General features: G+C 44.1%; 1 protein-coding gene across 1 annotated transcript; it reads right to left on the bottom strand.

Annotated features, from left to right (window-relative positions):
* Window positions 1-294: 294 nt before the first annotated feature.
* Window positions 295-6,504, bottom strand: mrps17 (mitochondrial ribosomal protein S17). The gene is made up of 3 exons (XM_068009956.1): window positions 6,401-6,504; window positions 2,228-2,363; window positions 295-798 (listed from the first exon to the last, which is right to left on the bottom strand). Exons 2-3 carry the CDS (start codon window positions 2,348-2,350, stop codon window positions 493-495), a joined length of 429 nt encoding a protein of 142 aa, XP_067866057.1. The 5' UTR covers window positions 2,351-2,363; window positions 6,401-6,504; the 3' UTR covers window positions 295-492.
* Between the last annotated feature and the right edge of the window lie 11,589 nt (window positions 6,505-18,093).

Below are 18,093 nucleotides of genomic sequence, written 5' to 3' on the forward strand. Positions count from 1 at the left end.
GCCATAATTTTATCCATTGTAACTTCCTGCTCCCATCTACTCCAGCTCATTGTTAGCAGCATCATTGTACATCCACTAGTTAATTATTAAATGTTCACTGGGAGCTTTTTGTTATCATGTTCTATCCTGGCATGTTACATGGCATATAACCCTATTGCTATAAAGACAGTGTACCTTTTGACTGATCAGGGGAAATTTCATGGGAAATCCATCAGTACTTCAACAAAACAGCAGCCTGATCACTTGAGGATTGAATGTGAAAATATATAAAGAAATGAAGAGCTCAGATGCTGATTATACACAATCGTTTGCTTTTATTAAGGTTTCAGAAAATCAAAGTTCGCCCAAGTACAGGAAAACATGAATGAGAAATGGCAGAATCATTACACATCTCTTTCCCTTTAAAATAAAAGCCTCTATTGTCTAATTTGAACATTTGCAGCATGAATGTTCATTAAATACATTCATATTTACAAACATTTTATTTATAGTTCAACTTGCAGAAATTATATGTTCTGAATTACTCTGTACATTATTGATCTCTAACTTCTTCATATGATCATTCAGGGATCCCACGTCTGAATCAGAGTCTTTCAGGGGCTCAATTATTCTGCTTCCACTGCAGCGTTTTTGTGTGATAGCATCAATGATATTTCCAACTTTGAATACAATTTCTGCCAGTTCATGTTTAACATGCTTGGTCCTTCGTTCAGACAAAGCCTTCAGAAGCACGATATCACCCACAGTGCACTGTTCTTTTGGATCATGAGCAAAATAGGTCTTCCTTTTATTATAAAACTGTGGAAGAATGAACATTTTAAAATGCCTTTTTAAAAAGTACATATAGCATGCAGTTCTCACTTTAAAAAAGTTTGTTTCCACTCTTAAAACCTCCAAGAGCATTTCTGTCTAAGAGCAGACAGCAAACCCTGATGGCCAGATTTATCTGCTGGCAGGTGCGTATTAGCTTAGGTGTGGTGGGCATTTTTAAAAAATGTGTTCTGAGGCTATGGGTATCACTAACAAGACTGGCATTTATTGCCCATCCCTAGTTGCCCCAATCTAACTGGGCTCGCTAGGCCACTTCAGAGGAGAGTTAAGAGTCAATCATGTTGGTGTGAGATGAGAGTTGCATATAGGCCAGACGAGGTAAGGACGGAAGGTTTTCTTTCCTAAAGGCTATTAGTGAACCAGTTGGGTTTTTAACAGCAATCTGATAGTATCATTAATAGAATAACGCGAAACTATGTATTATCTTATTGCTGTTGACTGGTCCAACATTCACCATATGTGAAATTGTGGGTGTGAAACTCAAACTTTTATGATATAAAATTACAGCATATTCGTAAAAACATACACCACCAAGCTGAGCATTAGTTAAAACACACGTAGACACTGGCTGTAAACACACATATAAAATTGAATTGAGAATATGCAAAGCAATTTTTCTATTTTATATAAATATTTCTACATTTAAAACTATTTCGCAGTTCAGGACATTAATGAATGGTTCCAAAGGGAAAATGTAAATATTTAGTGTCTTAAAATCATTAAAATTATAACTGTTAAATCTTGGAAGTACTACCTGGAGTATTTAATATTGCTCACAATATTTTAACCAAAAGTAAAAGTGATAAAGTTCCGATTAGAAACCAATAAAACTGTATAGACAGATTTTAGAAATGATAGGAAGTGTTGGAAATAATTAATTGGGAATATTGTTTTATTCTTTCATAGGATATGGGCATTGCTGGTAAGGTCAGCATTTGTTGCCCATCCCTAATTGCCTCACACTGAGTGGCTTGCTAGGCCATTTTAGAGTCAACCACATGGTTGTGGGACTGGAGTCATATGTAGGTCATACCAGGTAAGGACAGCAGATTTCCTTCTCCAAAGATGAGTTTTTACAACAATTGATTATAGTTTCATGGCACCGTTACAAAGACTAGCTTTCAGTTCCAGATTTTTATTAATTGAATTTAAATTCCACCAGCTGCTGTGGTAGGATTTGAACCTGTGCCCCCGAGGCATTAGAATAGACCTCTGGATTACTAGTTCCATGACTTTACCACTATGTCACCGTCTCCCCAATTAATTCCTCAACCACTCCATAGTCTGATTAAAATGAACCAACAAGATGTTTAAAAAAAGGTTTCAGAATTAATAAATGATCATTTTCTCTTAAATCTATATAACACTTTATATACCTCAAAATAATCCACTTTACCTTTAACAAATATGGATTCAGGACAAGTCTAGTTACTCTGACTTTGGCAGTCTTCTGCATTTTTGTCCCAATCACTTTTCCTATAATCCACTTGGCATGGACAGTGGCAGTTCTTGCTGACATTATTGTATATAACCTGCATTTAAAGTGAATGAGATTTTGTAATATCATACAAAATAGCTCCAAAATGTTTGCTCAAAGACAACTTCTATTTACATAGTACGTTTAACTATAAAATTAAACAGAAGCCCCATCTGCTTTCTCACTGGACTTAAGAGATCCCATGACACTATTTTGAAGAAGAGCAGAAGAGTTATCCCTGGTGCTGGCCAGTATTCATCCCTCAATCAACATCACAGAAACAGATTATGGGGTCATTATCACATTGCTGTTTGTCTAAGTTTGCTGTGTGCAAATTGGCTGCTGCATTTCCTATATTAGAACAGTGAGTAGACTTCAAAGTATTTCATTGACTGCCAAGTCCTTAGGGAAGTCCTGAGGTTGTGAAAGGTGCTATATAAATGCAAGTCTTTATTTAAAATGCTCAGGGTGTCCCAAAACATTTCAGTCAGCAAAATCTCTTCTTTGAAATATAGTCACTGTTGTTCTGTGGACAAACACGACAATCAACTTGCACACAGCAAGTTCTACAAACAGCAATGAGATAAGTGACCAAATGATCATTTCATCAATAAAGTACTGTACCATGGGATATTACATGCACCTACACAGGAAGACTCAGTTTAACATCCTATCTGAGCACCACTGTTCACACTGCACTATCCTGATACCCTAGTGGAGGTTTATTTTGGGTTATGTGCTCAAGTTCTGGAATGCAACCTGAACCCCATTACCTTCTGAATTAAGAGTGGAGAATGAGCCAAGTTTAATACTTAAAAGATGTTTATGACCAATGTACAATATAAAAACATTGTGTTAATGCACAAAAAATTTGGTTCAATTCTCATGAAATATATAAACTAAAGAATTTCAAAGATTTTATTAATAGTTTTATTTTAGTAATTAGGTAATTCATTTCAAAATCCACTTGGGCCCAGCCTGTGACCATAAGGCCAGTTGCAGTAGCATGCATGTTACTGATCTCGCTCAGATTTAACGCACCCTTGGAAACAGAGCCCAACTGTACATTTGATTCACCCATGTACAAAATTACATGCTTGGTAAAATAGCAAGGCTGCTATTCCACTTTCTTTTTTTGAAATAGTTACCTTTTGGAAATTGATAGTCAATTTTTAAATCTTGATTCTGCTACTAAGAGTCAAGAACAAGTGTAGTCTTCAACCAAAAGAGAGATATTTGGACTAGGGTCCAATTCAGTCTCCATTTTAAAGTCATATTATCTGTATACTTTTTCCAGACAGAAAGAACATGTATACACATTGCGCCTGTTTGAGCTAAACAAAATAAGTGACAGCCATGCGCTGGTTCACTCCTCAGGGCAATGCCTTGACCAGAGTCAAGCTGCCTGGTTTAAATTTCAAACAAGCTTGGCAGTTAACTGTCAGTCACCATAAACCAGTGCATTCTCCATGGCAAGACCTCGAACAATCAGAGTCCACTTGCCAACCAATTAGCACTCTCTTCTCATACAGTATAAATTTGTTGCTTTCCCTTACATTGGTATTCTTGCAAATTGTCCTGATGAGTGCAAGACGAAAAGCTTCGACACAATGTCTCTATTTTCAGCAATACTCAAGTTCTGTTCTACCAAATGACTATTTGTACACCTGGAGAAGTTGTTTACAAAGATGTGACAGGTCAAAATTGATGGTGGTTAAAAGGTTGACCTCCTATTGTCGGTTTCACTTTTGAATTTTTTGAGTTGGGGTTGAACTGTATAAAAAGGGTCAGAACTTCCAATGAGAGAAGAAAATTTCCAAGGAAGGAGAGAAGACCACAACCTCAGCTTTCCAGCACCTCTCTAAAAGACCCCGAGAAGTCCACTGTGTCAACTCATCTTGTCTCCTGTCTATGAAGAAAAGCCTGCTAAATTAATTCTCAACGCTGCCTGAAAGGAACTGTTCTAAAAGATCCCAGTGATCTGTCTACACGTATTCGGAGGCCAGACTGTATGCCAGTTTGCTGTTTCTTCAAGAATGAGTAAGCATTCAGCCCAAGTGTTTTTCTGTCTGTAATAGAGCTCTAAAAACAAAAATCCCTTTATTTTTCCAGTTAACGGGTTTATATGTGTGTGTGAAAGTAAGAGGGGCTACGGTAAAAAGGGAACTTTAATATTTCAATCTGTCTGTTTATCATTTACTCCATTACTGGTTAAGACTTGTTTTATAATAACCTGATAATTTTGTTGTTCATTAAAGCAACCTGGTTGGTGTGTTTTATTCTGGGATAAAAAGAGTCTATGATTCAGGTCAGAGGCTAGGAATTCTGCAGCGAGTAACACATCTCCTGACTCCCCAAAGCCTGTCCACCAACTGCAAGGTACAAATCAGGAGTGTGATGCAATACACTCCACTTGCCTGGATGGGTGCAGCTCCAAAAACATTCAAGAAGCCCGACACCATCCAGGACAAAGCAGCTCGCTTGACTGGCACCCCATCCACAAACATTCACTCCCTCCACACACAGCGGCAACAGTGTATATCATCTCCAAGACACACTGCTGCAATGCACCAAGGCTCCTTAGACAGCACCTTCCAAACCCGCAACCTCTATCACCTGGAAGGACAAGGGCAGCAGATGCATGAGAACACCACCACCTGCAAGTTCCCCTCCAAGCCATACACCATCTTGACTTGGAACTATATCACAGTTCCTTCACTGTCGTTGGGTCAAAATCCTGGAACTCCCTTCCTAACAGCACGGTAGGTGTACCTACACCAACAGCACTGCAGCAGTTCAAGAAGGCAGTTCACCACCACCTTCTCAAGAGCAATTAGGGATGGGCAACAAATGCTTGCCTAGCCAGCAATGCCCACATCCCAGGAACGAATAAAAAAAATGATTGACCATATCAGTAAGTGGGAAAAAATTTAAATATATGTTGGGACCCTCAGAGAAGTGGAACTAGAATAAACAATGCACTCCTCCCACCTCGGTTGTAACACCCTACATTACAAAACTGTATTACACTTCTAAAGTGCATCACTGGCTGTGTTGGGACGTCTTGAGGTACTGAAAGAAGCTATATAAATGCATTATTTAATCATTAACTTTAAATTAAAGCCTACAATCCTTTTCAACACAAGTAACATTGGTTAAAGTTCTAATGAGGGGTCACTGACCTGAAGCGTCGACTTTGCTTCTCTCTCCACAGATGCTGCCAGACCTGCTGAGGATTCCCAGCATCTGCAGTATTGGGCTTTTATTATAACATTGGTTAAATGTTATCATAGAATCATTGAATGGTTACAGCATAGGAGGCCAATCAGTCCATTATATCAGTGCCGGCTCTCTGCGAGAGCAACTCACCTCGTCTCACTCCACTGCCATTTTCCCATAGCTTTGCAGCTTTTCTCTTTAGATAAATATCCAATTCCCTTTTGAAAGCCTCAACTGAATCTGTTGCAGCCAGTATGTACCAGATCCTAACTACTTATTGTATAAAAAATGCTTTTTCTCATTTCACCATTGCTTCTTTTGCCAATCACCTTAAATCCTTAGTTACTCAACTCTTCCACCAAGACACAGTTTCTCCCTATCTACTCTGTCCAGACCCCTCATGATTTTGAATACCTCTATAAAATCGCCGCTCAACCTTCTCCTCCAAAGAAGGACAGCTCCAGCTTTTCCAATGAGAACAGAAAATGCATAACTGAAGTTCCTCATCTCTGGAACCATTCTCATGAATCTTTTCTGCACCCTTCCTAAAGCGTGGTGCCCAGAATACTCCAGTCGAGGCCAATCCCGTGTTTTATACAGGTTCAACACAACTTTCTTGCTTTTGTACTCTATGCCCTTATTGATAAAGCCTTAATTCAATAAATAGTAGTTCGGAAGGTTTTAAAAAAGACAGATGTGACCAACATTAGTTCACTCGAATATTACGACCGGTAGCAGTGTGATTTTTCACAGACGCGACAGTAATTGTATTAAGAGGGTCTAGACAGAATAGGGGAAATAAATAATATTATCTGGTACTGATTTGTTCCTCTCAACTTAGTAAGACCCATGCTTCACATCCCATAAACATACCTGACCAAGTTCACTCCTGCCTGTGCCGATGGGAACTGTTAAAGTGACGGACACATTTCCGACACTGTAGTTGCACACGCGCATTACCTCCACCCTCCGTGTCTTGTTCTTGCCGGACATGCGCATAACCAGCCAGATCTAGGGTTGGCTGCTGCCCCGGGATTGGAGGAAGGTGCTGCCGGCTCTGCCGCTGCTGCCCCAGGATTGGAGGAAGGTGCTGCCAGCTCTGCCGCTGCTGCCCCAGGATTGGAGGAAGGTGCTGCCGGCTCTGCCGCTACTGCCCCAGGATTGGAGGAAGGTGCTACCGGCTCTGCCGCTGCTGCCCCGGGATTGGAGGAAGCTGCCGCCGCTGCTGAATGTTGACTCATCCAAATATTGTGTTCTAAACGTGGCTTACTTAGAGATCAGAGCATCATATATTAAAACAACAAAGTGATTCCTGACAACACAGCCGGCCACTGACGTCATCAGGCTGCACCAAGGTGCGCAGACGGGCTCCTGCTCTGTGCGTGCGCTGCGTTCCGACTTGCCAGGACTGGTTAGCGCATGAGCCGATGACGTCATCGCGTGACGTGTGCATCTTTGGGCAACATGTCTGGTCTGCCTCTGCGCATGTGCTTTACGCATACAGCAATGCAATGCCAACATGCCAACGGAAATTCATGCATACGCCAAGCTCCACTCCTCCCCTCTCCGCCCATTCGGATGCTCCGCTGCCCGCCCTCACTGCTCTGTCCGGCCGCTCCGCTCCCCCCCTCGCTGCTCTCGCCGGCCGCTCAGCCCTTTCGGCCGCTCCGCTCCCCCCCATCCCTGGCCCGCTTCGCTCCCCTCCGTTCCCGGCCCGCTCCACTCCCCTCCGTCCCCGGCCTGCCCGCTCGCTCGCTCTCTCCTGCCATTGTGTGCTGCCATATGTTTAGGTTAGGTTGCCTTCGTGCGATTATTTGAGCAGCGCCATCTTTAGTCCTGGCAGCTGCCTGAAGTCACAGACTGTGACCTTTTAGTGGCACATGCTGCATTTGCGCATGTGCCACTGCAACGCCGCCTAGTGGTAGCGTCAGCAAATGCTGCCATATTAAAATGGGCTCACAGTCGGCTTAATGATCTGACCCCGAAGATTCCACTTCCCCATCCATCTGCATTTAATCCATTCCCCCCCGCAATTCCATTGATTTAACCTTTCAATGGTGATAGTTTAGACAGTGGCTCAGTTGGTAGCTAGCACTCTCACCTCTGAGTCAGAAGGTTCAAGTCCTACTCCAGGACTTCAGTGTAAAAATCTAAGCTGACACTTCAGTGCAGTACTGAGGGAGTGCTACATTGTCGGACGTGCTGTCTTTTGGATGAGGAACATAGGAACAGGAGTAGGCCATTCGGCCCGTTGAGCCGTGGACTGAAAACAATGGTTTGTCTTCCCAGTATTTCATTGGAGAAAATTGTGGCTCATCCAGTACTGTCTGGATGTCGGATAGGCAGACTGATAATTTGGCACCAGTGGAGGAGTTGAGAGAAGTGGTGGTGAGGTAGAGCTGGATGTCGCCAGCATACATGTGAAAACTAATGCCATTCTTTTGAATGATGTCGCCAAGGGGCAGCACGTAGATGAGAAATAGGAGGGGGCCAAAGATAGGTAATGGTGTGGGAGCAGGAAGAGAAGCCATTGCAAGTGATTTTCTGACTATGATTAGATAGATAAGACTGGAACCAGGTGAGAGTAGTCCCACCCAGCTGGACGACAGTGGAGAGGCGTTGGAGGAGGATGGTGTGGTTAACCGTTTCAAAGTCTGCAGACAGGTCAAGAAGGACGAGGAGAGAAAGTTTACCTTTGTTACAGTCACAAAGGATGTAATTTGTGACTTTAATGAGAGTTACTTCCTTATTTGCAGATCCTGGGATGGCAACAGCACCTAGACCACATTCCTAGTCCTCCCTGTGCCCAGAAATCCACCAAAGTGATTTCATATCTAAGGTCCTGTCCTAATGTGCCCAGAGCTTCCCTCTGCAGTATTCTCCTGGGATCTCTATTCCAATGTTTCCAGACCTTGCCCCACCCCCATGCTTACAGATCTTGGCTTTTTTCCCCTCCCACTGCTAATAGACTCCAGGAATCTATCATGAAACGTAAACCCCATTCCACCCTCCAGTTTTGCCAAACCCCAAATGTTCTGTCCTCAGTGCTGACACTCCACAGGACTTTGCTGCCCCAGTCTGTTAAACTGGAATCTCCCCAACTCCCAGTGCTACCAATCCCCAGGAGTGCTCCCCAGTGTTGCTAAACTCCATGACTCCCTCTCCTTAGTATCGTTAAAAATCAGGTACTTGACTCCAATCTGGTATATCTTGCTATGCTTCGGAACAGAAAATGATAAGAGATGAAAATTAAATGCATAAGTGAAAAATACATAGGTGAAGAAATGCATATAAAGATGAAGCCACGAATACAATAATAATGAACAGTTATGGAATTTAATCCCCTAAACAATAAAAAAATCAGAATTCCCGGTAATACATCCAGAATTGGATAGATGCAGTTACCTCAAATTCATAACCTTGTGCATTACATAACATAACATACCAATTATGAAACAGAAGTTCCTCCAACAACATCTTTTTCACACAGCCAGCACCAGGTAACATCCTGGGGTGGGATCACATGCAGGTAACCTCCCCTTTATTAAGAGGATTGTGACGTCATGACACTATGATATCACAATGATTCCCCACCAGGTGCCCTCTTCCTTCCTTAACACTCTATACAGAGAAAAACATAAATCAGAACAGCAAGATTGTTTAGCATCAACAATTCGTGTGGAAACTATGTTGCTGGTGCGGTAACTTTACGCCTGAATGCGTTACATATGGTATGGGTATTTGCTGTATGGAGTGATATAACTCGGAATGTGGGGTATGTGTTCCCAGTATTGTTGAGGTGTGAACTTGGCAGGAGCAGTGGTGCTGAAGTGTGAGCTGTGTATTTGCAACATTGCCAGAGGTGATGGAGACAATGCGAATGCTTTGTTGTTGTGTTATGACCTCAATGAAATTGTTTACATGAAAAATATGAGATATGAACCCCACACCAATTTAAAGAATTACACAACAAGATTTCATGTTTTAAGACTTTTATTATAACAATTAAACTAAAAGAAACCCCCATTAACCAAATAGTACTTTGTAAGTAGCTGATAACCCAAATTACAAAGAAAGGAATTTTGTTTACTTCTTAAAATATTTGAAAACCTCACACCACACTGATACGTTACACAGTCCCCTTTGATGGTGAAATCTTTGCGGTTAAAAGTCCCAAAATCTTCCCAGTTGCAATGGATTTCCCAGACCTTTTCAAAAATCAATGTCCTCTTCGCTCACTTCTCCGAGCACTTTCAACCTGGACATCCATGAATAAGGTGATGGTGATCCTGCTGGTCTTCTACTGCGTTCAGGTGTGAGCAGGTTCAAGTCTTCACAGCCTTTTGCCGTATCAAGCTTCTGTGAGCAGGTGTCTCCTCTCTCTCTCTCTTTTGAGGCCACAACCACTGGTTTCTTCTCTTACAGTCTGTCTGCCTTCAGGAAGTCTGTTAAGTTTATCTAGACTCAAAAGGCAATAGCTTATTGACCTGTTGCAATATGCAGAGTCCAGAAGTCTGGTTTCAAAGAGCCACTTGGGTCTTCCATTGTTTCCAGGTGCTAACAGCTGCTTGGCATATTTGCATCTTCAGAACCACTGACTCCTTGTTTGATGACCCGAAAGTCTGGGAGGGGGAAACCTATTGTTCTTGAGGTGTTACCCCTGAAGTCTCTTTTATTCAAAAAAAGTCTTTGAACTGTTGTCCTTCAGCAGAGGGGATGTGATGTCACCCGACCTGCCCGACTCCATCTTAAACATCTCACATTTTTAAAACATAATCATGTTTCCAAGTCCAGCATTCATAACAGTTGGGGTGAAAGGAAATGTGGGCATCTTCTTTTGGGGATGGAACCTGTGAAAGTACTGTATTGATGGGGTGGGGAAACTATACTTCAGTGTTGCTGCTGTTGTGGGTTATGTGGGACTATCCGGCTGTGCAGGAGCTACGTTGGGGTGTGAGCTGTGTTGCTTGAAGATTACTAAGTGAGAGCAGCATTACAAATGGTAATGATAGGAGCAACAGTACTGGAGATATGTGATGAAGGCTGTATGATGGCTGTATTGCTTAGTGAGTTATGTGGAAGCAGTTACTATGATTGGGGTGAATGCTGTGAAAATGCAACATTGCTGGATATAGAGGTGTTGCTAAGTTTGGGGACTGCAGAAAAGTTTCTGGGAGCGTGGGCTATCGGGAGCTGTGTTGTTGGAGTAAGGACTGTGTAAGTAGCAGCCTTGCTGGGTTTGTGGCTTTTGCAGGAACTGCATTGTTCAGATGAGGGCTGTTTGACAGCGGTTTTGGTTTGGAGGTGGTGCTGCACAGGAGCAGTTTAGTTGGGCTTGTGGGTTGTGTTGCTTGTAGTGAGACTATTCAGGGCTGCATTGCTGGAGAGTGAGAAAAGCAGTGTTGCTGGAGTGAGTGGAGTTGTGCTACTGGGTGGGTGACAGGAACTGCATAGCTAGGGGATGAGGGAAGTTGCATTGCTGGGGAGTGAGAGGCACTGTGCTGCTGGGGGAGATGTGAGGGGAATTGGAAGAAGTGAGTGCAACTGCATTGCATTGAGAGAGGTTTGCTGGGGGATGAGGGGAATTGCATTGCTGGAGTAGATTAGGGAGGTGCTGCATGCTGGGATGAGGGGAGATGCATTGCTGGGGTGAATGGGCAGATTGCATTGCTGGAGTGGATGGGGGCTGCTGCATTGCTGGAGTGGATTGGGGGGTGCTGAATTGCTGGGATGAGGGGAGATGCATTGCTGGAGGGGATGGGGGTGCTGCATTCCTGGGGTGGATGGAGGTGCTGCATTGCTGGAGTGGATGGGGGTGCTGCATTGCTGGGATGAGGGGAGATGCATTGCTGGAGGGAATAGGATACTGCATTGCTGAGGTGGATGGGGGTGCTGCATTCCTGGGGTGGATGCGTGTGCGGCATTGCTGGAGGGGATGGGCTGCTGAATTGCTGGGGTGGATTGGGGTGCTGCCTTGCTGGGATGAGGGGAGATGCATTGCTGGGGTGGATGGCAGTGCTGCATTGCGAGGGTGGATGGGGGGCTGCATTGCTGGGGTGCTGGGAGATGCATTGCTCGGGTGGATGGGGTGCAGCATTGCTGGGATGAGGGGAGATGCATTGCTGGGGTGGATGGCAGTGCTGCATTGCTGGGGTGGATGGTGGTGCTGCATTGCTGGGATGAGGGGAGATGCATTGGTGGAGGGGATGGGGTGCTGCATTGCTGAGGTGGATGGGGGGTGCTGCATTGTTGGAGTGGATGGGGGTGCTGCGTTGCTGGGATGAGGGAAGATGCATTGCTGGTGTGGACGGGGGGTGCTGCATTGCTGGGATGAGGGGAGATGCATTGCTGGAGGGAATAGGATACTGCATTGCTGAGGTGGATGGGGGTGCTGCATTCCTGGGGTGGATGGGTGTGCGGCATTGCTAAGAACAAAGAACAAAGAAAATTACAGCACAGGAACAGGCCCTTCGGCCCTCCAAGCCTGCGCCGATCCAGATCCTCTATCTAAACCTGTCGCCTATTTTCTAAGGGTCTGTATCTCTTTGCTTCCTGCCCATTCATGTATCTGTCTAGATACATCTTAAAAGACGCTATCGTGCCCGCGTCTTCCACCTCCGCTGGCAACGCGTTCCAGGCACCCACCACCCTCTGCGTAAAGAACTTTCCACGCATATCCCTCCTAAACTTTTCCCCTCTCACTTTGAACTTGTGACCCCTAGTAATTGAATCCCCCACTCTGGGAAAAAGCTTCTTGCTATCCACCCTGTCTATACCTCTCATGATTTTGTACACCTCAATCAGGTCCCCCCTCAACCTCTGTCTTTCTCATGAAAATAATCCTAATCTACTCAACCTCTCTTCATAGCTAGCGCCCTTCATACCAGGCAACATCCTGGTGAACCTCCTCTGCACCCTCTCCAAAGCATCTACATCCTTTTGGTAATGTGGCGACCAGAACTGCACGCAGTATTCCAAATGTGGCCGAACCAAAGTCATATACAACTGTAACATGACCTGCCAACTCTTGTACTCAATACCCCATCCGATGAAGGAAAGCATGCCGTATGCCTTCTTGACCACTCTATTGACCTGCGTTGCCACCTTCAGGGAACAATGGACCTGAACACCCAAATCTCTCTGTACATCAATTTTCCCCAGGACTTTTCCATTTATTGTATAGTTCACTCTTGAATTGGATCTTCCAAAATGCATCACCTCGCATTTGCCCGGATTGAACTCCATCTGCCATTTCTCTGCCCAACTCTCCAATCTATCTATATTCTGCTGTATTCTCTGACAGTCCCCTTCACTATCTGCTACTCCACCAATCTTAGTGTCGTCTGCAAACTTGCTAATCAGACCACCTATACTTTCCTCCAAATCATTTATGTATATCACAAACAACAGTGGTCCCAGCACGGACCCCTGTGGAACACCACTGGTCACACATCTCCATTTTGAGAAACTCCCTTCCATTGCTACTCTCTGTCTCCTGTTGCCCAGCCAGTTCTTTATCCATCTAGCTAGTACACCCTGGACCCCATGCGACTTCACTTTCTCCATCAACCTACCATGGGGAACCTTATCAAACGCCTTACTGAAGTCCATGTATATGACATCTACAGCCCTTCCCTCATCAATCAACTTTGTCACTTCCTCAAAGAATTCTATTAAGTTGGTAAGACATGACCTTCCCTGCACAAAACCATGTTGCCTATCACTGATAAGCCCATTTTCTTCCAAATGGGAATAGATCCTATCCCTCAGTATCTTCTCCAGCAGCTTCCCTACCACTGACGTCAGGCTCACCGGTCTATAATTACCTGGATTATCCCTGCTACCCTTCTTAAACAAGGGGACAACATTAGCAATTCTCCAGTCCTCCGGGACCTCACCCGTGTTTAAGGATGCTGCAAAGATATCTGTTAAGGCCCCAACTATTTCCTCTCTCGCTTCCCTCAGTAACCTGGGATAGATCCCATCCGGACCTGGGGAGTTGTCCACCTTAATGCCTTTTAGAATACCCAACACTTCCTCCCTCCTTATGCCGACTTGACCTAGAGTAATCCCTAACCTCAACATCCGTCATGTCCCTCTCCTCGGTGCTGGAGTGGATGGGGGTGCAGCGTTGCTGGGATGAGGGGAGATGCATTGCTGGAGGGGATGGGGTGCTGCATTGCTGGGGTGGATGGTGGTGCTGCGTTTCTGGGGTGCTGGGAAATGCATTGTTGGGGTGGATGGGGGTGCTGCGTTGAGGGAAGATGCATTGCTGGGGTGGATGGGGGTGCTGCGTTGAGGGAAGATGCATTGCTGGGGTGGATGGGGGTGCTGCGTTGAGGGAAGATGCATTGCTGGGGTGGATGGGGGTCCTGCGTTGAGGGAAGATGCATTGCTGGGGTGGATGGGGGTGCTGCGTTTCTGGGGGTGCTGGGAAATGCATTGCTGGGGTGGATGGGGGTGTTGCGTTGCTGGGATGAGGGAAGACGCATTGCTGGGGTGGATGGGGGTGCTGCGTTGCTGGGATGAGGGGAGATGCATTGCTGGGTGGATGGGGTTGTTGCATTGTTGGGGCTGCGCGCTGCACATCCCACCTGCAGGGTGCGCTCTGCTGCAGTTGGCCGTTCCCTGGAGCCGCGGGGTTCCGCAGGCTGGGGTGGGAGCCGCGGAGGCCGTGTGTTGGGTAGTTGCAGTCGATCGGCTGCGGTTTGCGGCCTGGCCATGAAGGGGCCTGTGGGGTCCTAGGGTGGCTCCGTGTTGCTGTAAGGCCAAACTGCCGTTTCAGACAGGATTGGCTGTAAGTGCAGCCCGGGGCTCGGTGTGGGTGAGTATCAGGGGCACAACTGAAAATGGCTGAACCTGAAGCCAGATCCTAAAGATGAACTTATTCAAAGAAATAACTTTTAAAAAGCCATTGCTGGGGAATATTGTGGAAGCTCCGGTGACAATTTCAGGAATGGGTGGACGGGACCTGGCAACTTTATTGTTCCGGCCTTCGGAATTGTTTTTTGCTTTTACTTGGAATCTGATTTTTATATCTGTATTTTCTAAGGTCGTTGCTATTTCACATCCAAGGATATATCTGACCGGGACAGATAATATCTATGATGGTGAATTATGTACGTTGTGAAATAATCTGTTTTGAACTGTTAAAAGATTATGGTTTCTTTTTGTTTAATGAATTAGTGACCAGAGGAAGCCTTCACTTCTTCCCCAACCCCAACTTTCCACACACCCACCCACCCACGAAATCGGGTACAAATCGAAATACATCCAATTATATATATTTTTTTCTGCCATTTTATTCAAGTCAGTTCAAAGACAACAAATGGCAAACACACCTACAGTACAGAATGAGAGACAAACTAATCTGTCACCAGGTTACTGAAAAAGACTGCCAAGTCTTTAAAAAAAAGTATTACAACACCTCATTTCTGCCACAGGACCTTATCACTGTATAGCTATGGAGGAGAAAGGCTGTTGGGCAACTGTCTGAGGTTGAACCAGACAGTTCGCAACCTTGGTGTCATTTGATTCGGAGATGAGCTTCCAACTACATAACCATGCCATCAGTAAAGCCACCGACTTCCACCTATGTAACATCACCCGACTTCAGCCATGCCTCAACTCATCTGTGCAAGCCTCATCCATGCCTTTGTTACCTCTAGACTTGACAATTCCAACACTCTCCTGGTCGACCTCCCACATTCTATCCTCCGTAAACTTGACATCCATAACTCTGCTGCCTGTGTCCTTAATTGCACCAAGTGCCATTCACCATCACCCCTTGCTCACTGACCTACATTGGTATTTTGGCTCAATTTTAAAATTCTCATCCTTGTTATCAAATCTTTCCATAGCCTCACCCCCTCCCTATCTCTGTAATCTCCTCCAGCTCCACAATGCTTCGAGATATCGGCACTCCTCTAATGTTGGCCTCTTGAGAAACCCTGATTTTAAGTGCTCCACCATTGGTGGCCATACCTTCAGCTGCCTAGGTAGGCCCTAAGCTCTGGAATTCCTTCCCTAAACCCCTCTACCTCTCTTTCCCCTTTAAGATGCTCCTTAAAACTTACCTCTTTAACCAAGTTTTTGGCCATCTGCCCTAATATTGCCTTATGTGGATTGGTGTCATATTTTATTTTATAATGCTCTTGTGAAGCATCTTAGGATGTTTTACTATGTTAAAGGCGCTATATCAATACAAGTTGTTAATTTATCCATTCCAAAAGCCCACGCCTCGTTGCATCCAGTTCGTTCTTCACTGATTCCAGGGTCTTTACCTCCATTACTTTATGTGGGAGTCCATTCCATGTGTTGTTCAGTCTCTGTGTGAAGCTGTTTCTGATATCAGCCCTAAATTTATGTTTACTGCTTTGAACCTGTGTCCCCGCGTCTAACTCTCCCAATTTAATTTGAAGTAATATTCTGGATTTGCCTCCATTAACATAAGAGCAATTCTAATATATCTTTCCAGGCTGAAAAACCCAAGTTTTTCCAGTCACTCCTCATAATTCAGATCATGTTTGCTCGTCTCTTCTTTTGCGATTCCAGCACTTGAATGTCTTTCTCATATCTTAGTTTCCAGGCTAGATACAGTTTAAAATGCAGTCTGACCAGAGCACTGCATAGTTTGATGATGACTTCCTCTGACCTGTGTTTTACTGTTTTTGCTATATTGTTGAACAATCTGTTGGCTTATTGATTGCAGCCCTGCAGATTGTAGATTCTGCCTGATCCAAGTGTTTCCAGCATTTTCTGTTTTTATTGCAGCTCTGCATCGGTGGGACAAGTTGATTGTTCACTCTAAAAATTCGAAGTCTCTTTCGACTTTATCCCGAACTATTATGATCATAAGGTTACCCCATCACCTTAATCTTTTTGTTATTTGCCATCATAGCTTGCATCTCGTTTTATTTAGATCCCAAAAGCAAAGAGGTCTCCCATTCAGTTTCCAAACATGACACTGTATTTGAGCTGAATGTTGTTCTGAGGTTTGTAACAATATTGTTCGTAGTTTGAAACATATTTTGAGATTCAGCTGCACTGCAAGAGAGAGTACCAACAGACATCAAGAAAGCTTTCAAATTGTTGGGCTGCTTTTTTGGGTCTTCCATTTAGTTGCATTTTCTCAGGTTTTGACTTTTTACACTGGATCTTTTCTTGGGTTGAGCATCGCCAGTCATTCGTGCACCTCACATCCCAACTGGTCTGAAGTTCATCTTTTTCAGTTCCATATCTAATTGGATGATGCCTTGATCTAAGAATTGTAATAGAACACCCTTACCCCAGTCACTGGTTCCTGGAATGTACAGTGTGACATCACGTGGCTTCTCCTTATTGACAGTAGTCTGGAAAAGCACTCCATTGAGTCCAGACACTGGCTTCTAACCAACAAATAGTTCTATTTACATGAGATAGATAAATGAGCACATGCGTAGTTTTCACAGTGCAATATATTTTCCCTACAATCCTTGATTTATAAAGCGATAAAGATGGAACTGACTTTCTTGTCTTTGGCAACCATACTTTTGCTTACTGTAACCCTCAGAATAACCTAATTATCAGGCTGATATAGTACTTTAAAAATTATTTCACATTCATTACAAATATGCTATCTGTCTTTAAGTTCCCTGCATTTCTCTTTGAGAACCTCAACATTAAGGCTGTGAGACAAAGCCCCTACCAACCAAGTCACAGAAGGTTTCCATCTGATCAAATTATTCATTAATTGCTGTCAATCAAAGTCACTACCCCTGGGTTGATGGGCTACTCTTTGTGTGACCAGAGGGCCTTTGGGATTCTGCCTTACTCCCCCTTTAATGCTGTTCACTTGAGTAGAACAACACTATAAACAACCAGGCATTGCACTCTTATTTCTGTTGAACAATTGAGCCATTTGTAACAGTACTCTGAGATATTTGGGATTGTATACAGTGGGCCTTCTTGGGGTGACTAGTTAATACCTCAAAATATCTGTTGAGTATGCCTAAATGAACTTGCATCTTGATAGCTACTTCAACTACTGTGTGCTTTGAACTAATGGTTTCTGGTGATGAGCTACTTGGTGGGACTCTGGAGGTATAAATGCTGATTCTTCTTTCTTTTTGGGCCTCCTTATCTCGAGAGACAATGGATAGAGCAGCACAAAAAGATTGTGTCAAAAGTACAACGCAGGCAAAAATTAATCTCGTTACCCCCACATTCTATTGATAGCCCATGGTGGCAAGCCAGAAGTGTTGGCAGACGTGTCATCATAGAAACATAGAAACATAGAGAGATACAGCACTGAAACAGGCCCTTCGGCCCACCGAGTCTGTGCCGACCATCAACCACCCATTTATACTAATCCTACATTAATCCCGTATTCCCTACCACATCCTCACCATTCTCCTACCACCTACCTACACTAGGGGAAATTTATAATGGCTAATTTACCTATCAACCTGCCACTATAATGTGAAAATGTGAGGTTGTCCACTTTGGCGGAATTAATAGAAAAGCAGAATATTATCTAAATGGAGAGAGACTGCAGAATGCTGTGGTACAGAGGAATCTGAGTCTCC

Source organism: Heterodontus francisci, chromosome 30 (genome assembly GCF_036365525.1).
Source record: "Heterodontus francisci isolate sHetFra1 chromosome 30, sHetFra1.hap1, whole genome shotgun sequence".
Lineage (NCBI taxonomy): Eukaryota > Metazoa > Chordata > Chondrichthyes > Heterodontiformes > Heterodontidae > Heterodontus > Heterodontus francisci.

Excerpts from the sequence above, each read along its gene's own strand:
- mrps17 (XM_068009956.1), bottom strand. The coding sequence starts at position 2,350 with ATGTCAGCAAGAACTGCCACTGTCCATGCCAAGTGGATTATAGGAAAA. Across the intron at positions 799-2,227 it reads TGAATCCATATTTGTTAAAG|TTTTATAATAAAAGGAAGAC; the intron begins GTAAAGTGGATT and ends ATTCTTCCACAG.